At 27.5% G+C, this 2223-nt stretch overlaps 1 protein-coding gene across 1 annotated transcript in view; it reads left to right on the top strand.

The window, feature by feature from the left end:
• LOC111083371 (putative glycerol kinase 5) overlaps positions 1-1922 on the top strand; it is a 12446-nt gene extending 10524 nt beyond the window's left edge. The window contains exons 8-9 of the mRNA XM_022379867.1: positions 591-728; positions 1872-1922. Coding sequence (XP_022235575.1) covers positions 591-728; positions 1872-1922 — 189 coding nt within the window. The remainder of the gene's footprint in view (positions 1-590; positions 729-1871) is intronic.
• Positions 1923-2223: the final 301 nt, after the last annotated feature.

Here is a 2223-nt window from a genome sequence, read left to right as displayed (position 1 = left end):
AGAATGGAGATTATTTCATTTAATAAATGTTTTGTTTTTATATATAAGTTGTTCAAGTTTTTTAATCTGAAAAAAAGCAACATTAATTTCTTGATGACCTAATACATCTTATTTGTATTAAAACATATTCCAAGTGTATATTATAGTGACATGTTACACATTATTTGCTTTTAGGCCTAATATTTTTATATGTTAGCATTTAAAAATTAATCATTCAATTTCTAAGTACCACATAAATGCTTTATTTTTTGTTTTTTCTGCACATCTTTTTTTAATGGGGAAACTGAGAAGTTATGATTAAAATACATAGTTTAAACAGTTCTAATCTACTAAAGTAATTGATAGGTATTTTTCCTTTATGTGTATGTTCTTATTTTTTTCTTTGATCAAATGATAGCTTAAATCTTTACTGTCCTATTATATTTAAGTTTCACATACTTCACAAACTTATTTTTCCCATTTGGCATGGCTTTGTATTAGAAGAGGTTATTACAATATGTAGTTAGTTTTATATACTAAATACTAATATATTTAAATAAACATAGTATTTAGGAATGAGTTTAATTCTTTGTGACCTCCATGCTACAAAGCTTAAAGAAAGAGCAGTGGAGGGACAAGCTATGTTTGGAACATTGGACACTTGGTTGTTATGGAAACTTACAGGAGGCAAAGTTCATGTCACTGACAGCTCATGTGCTTCAATTAGTGGAATGTATGACCCATTTCAGGTAATAAATGTATTCAAGAAGAGCACATGACCAATATGATATGTTTATAGTTATTTAAATATTAATAGTTTTTTGAGACTGTATATTCAATTAATTACTGTAAACAGTTTAATATGTAACTTTTAAATATGACTATTAAACACATTTGACTGCACTTACTTTTTAATGTTTTATTGTTATTTTTTGATTATATATGTCACCAAAATTGCTTATGCTTTCCAGAGTGGTCATTTGAGTATATCTAGGTTTTGTAATTTCTAAAAATATTTGATCGTCTTAATTTATACAATCAATTAGGAAATGGCTAAAACTGCTTATTATAGTATCTGTGCAACTCTCTTGTGTCAGCTTTAAAACCTAACTCAAAATTAAAAATATTCATTGTGTTAATTATTAGTAATACAGCTTAAAAATATTTCTTATTTCGTTTTAATTCTTCAATCTGATCAGCTTTTCATGTTGTAATCTAATTTTTAGTAAAATGTTACTTGAACAGATGCAACTTTCTTCCATGATATGTGTTTTCTCTGGTATTATGGGACCAGTACAAATTTTAATTTTTAAGACTGTTAGTAATGCAATTGTACATCATTAAGTGAGAAAAATTTTTAAATGATTCTTACTGTGTCTGAAATTAAAATTGATAAATTATGTTGTAGCTAACTTTTGATTCTATTCCGTAAGAAAAATACTGATCATAGCAAATGTACTTACAGTAAATGATTCAACGTGATAGTCATTGCAAATTTCAAGTTATCTAATTGCTTATATTGTGCATAGGTTATAATTATTGTCAAATCATATTAATTAATGTGTACTTAATTTAAACTCTTTTAATTACAATATAAGATTGATGTGGACACTTATCATTAAGTAAAAATAAAAAAAAATGTAAAGTTACTAATCTCAAACCTCATCCAATTTTATTCTCATTGTATTCTAGTTCCAGAATATGTTCAATACACTTTGTTCATAAGGTTTAGTGTTTGTAAACCGTTAACCTTTTGTTTATGTCAAGAGTATTTTGTTTCAGAAAGTTGCTCATCAGGTTTAGTGGTCCTGGCTTTTAATTAAGTAATAAACTAGTTATCATGAAGACAGACATATTTTGTAATCTTGCACTTTGACCTTTATGATTCCTAGTGTATTCTAGTTTCTGAACATGCCAAGGACAATTTGTTTGTTAAGTTTTGATGATCCTAACCAATAGTTACCTGTTGTCTCATCATCATGCTGACAACAGATAGGTAGCTGTTTATTCTTCACTTTTGCTGTGATTAGTTTTTACATGAGTAAACACTGCTAACTTGTACTGTAAATTACTATATTGTCTTCCAAGATGCGCTGGGCAAGCTGGCTTATTAACATGTTGAATATTCCTCCTTCCTTACTGCCAGTTGTGAAAGATACAAGGTGAGTCTGTGTGACAGAAATTAATGATTTATAGAATACTATATTGTTAAAACATTGTGAAAATGATTGCCAGTATATATAA

This window comes from Limulus polyphemus, unplaced genomic scaffold, assembly GCF_000517525.1.
Source record: "Limulus polyphemus unplaced genomic scaffold, Limulus_polyphemus-2.1.2 Scaffold9283, whole genome shotgun sequence".
NCBI classification, from domain to species: Eukaryota; Metazoa; Arthropoda; class Merostomata; order Xiphosura; family Limulidae; genus Limulus; species Limulus polyphemus.
The sequence above is the reverse complement of the archived record's forward strand: the minus strand, read 5'-3'. Positions and strand labels throughout refer to the sequence as shown.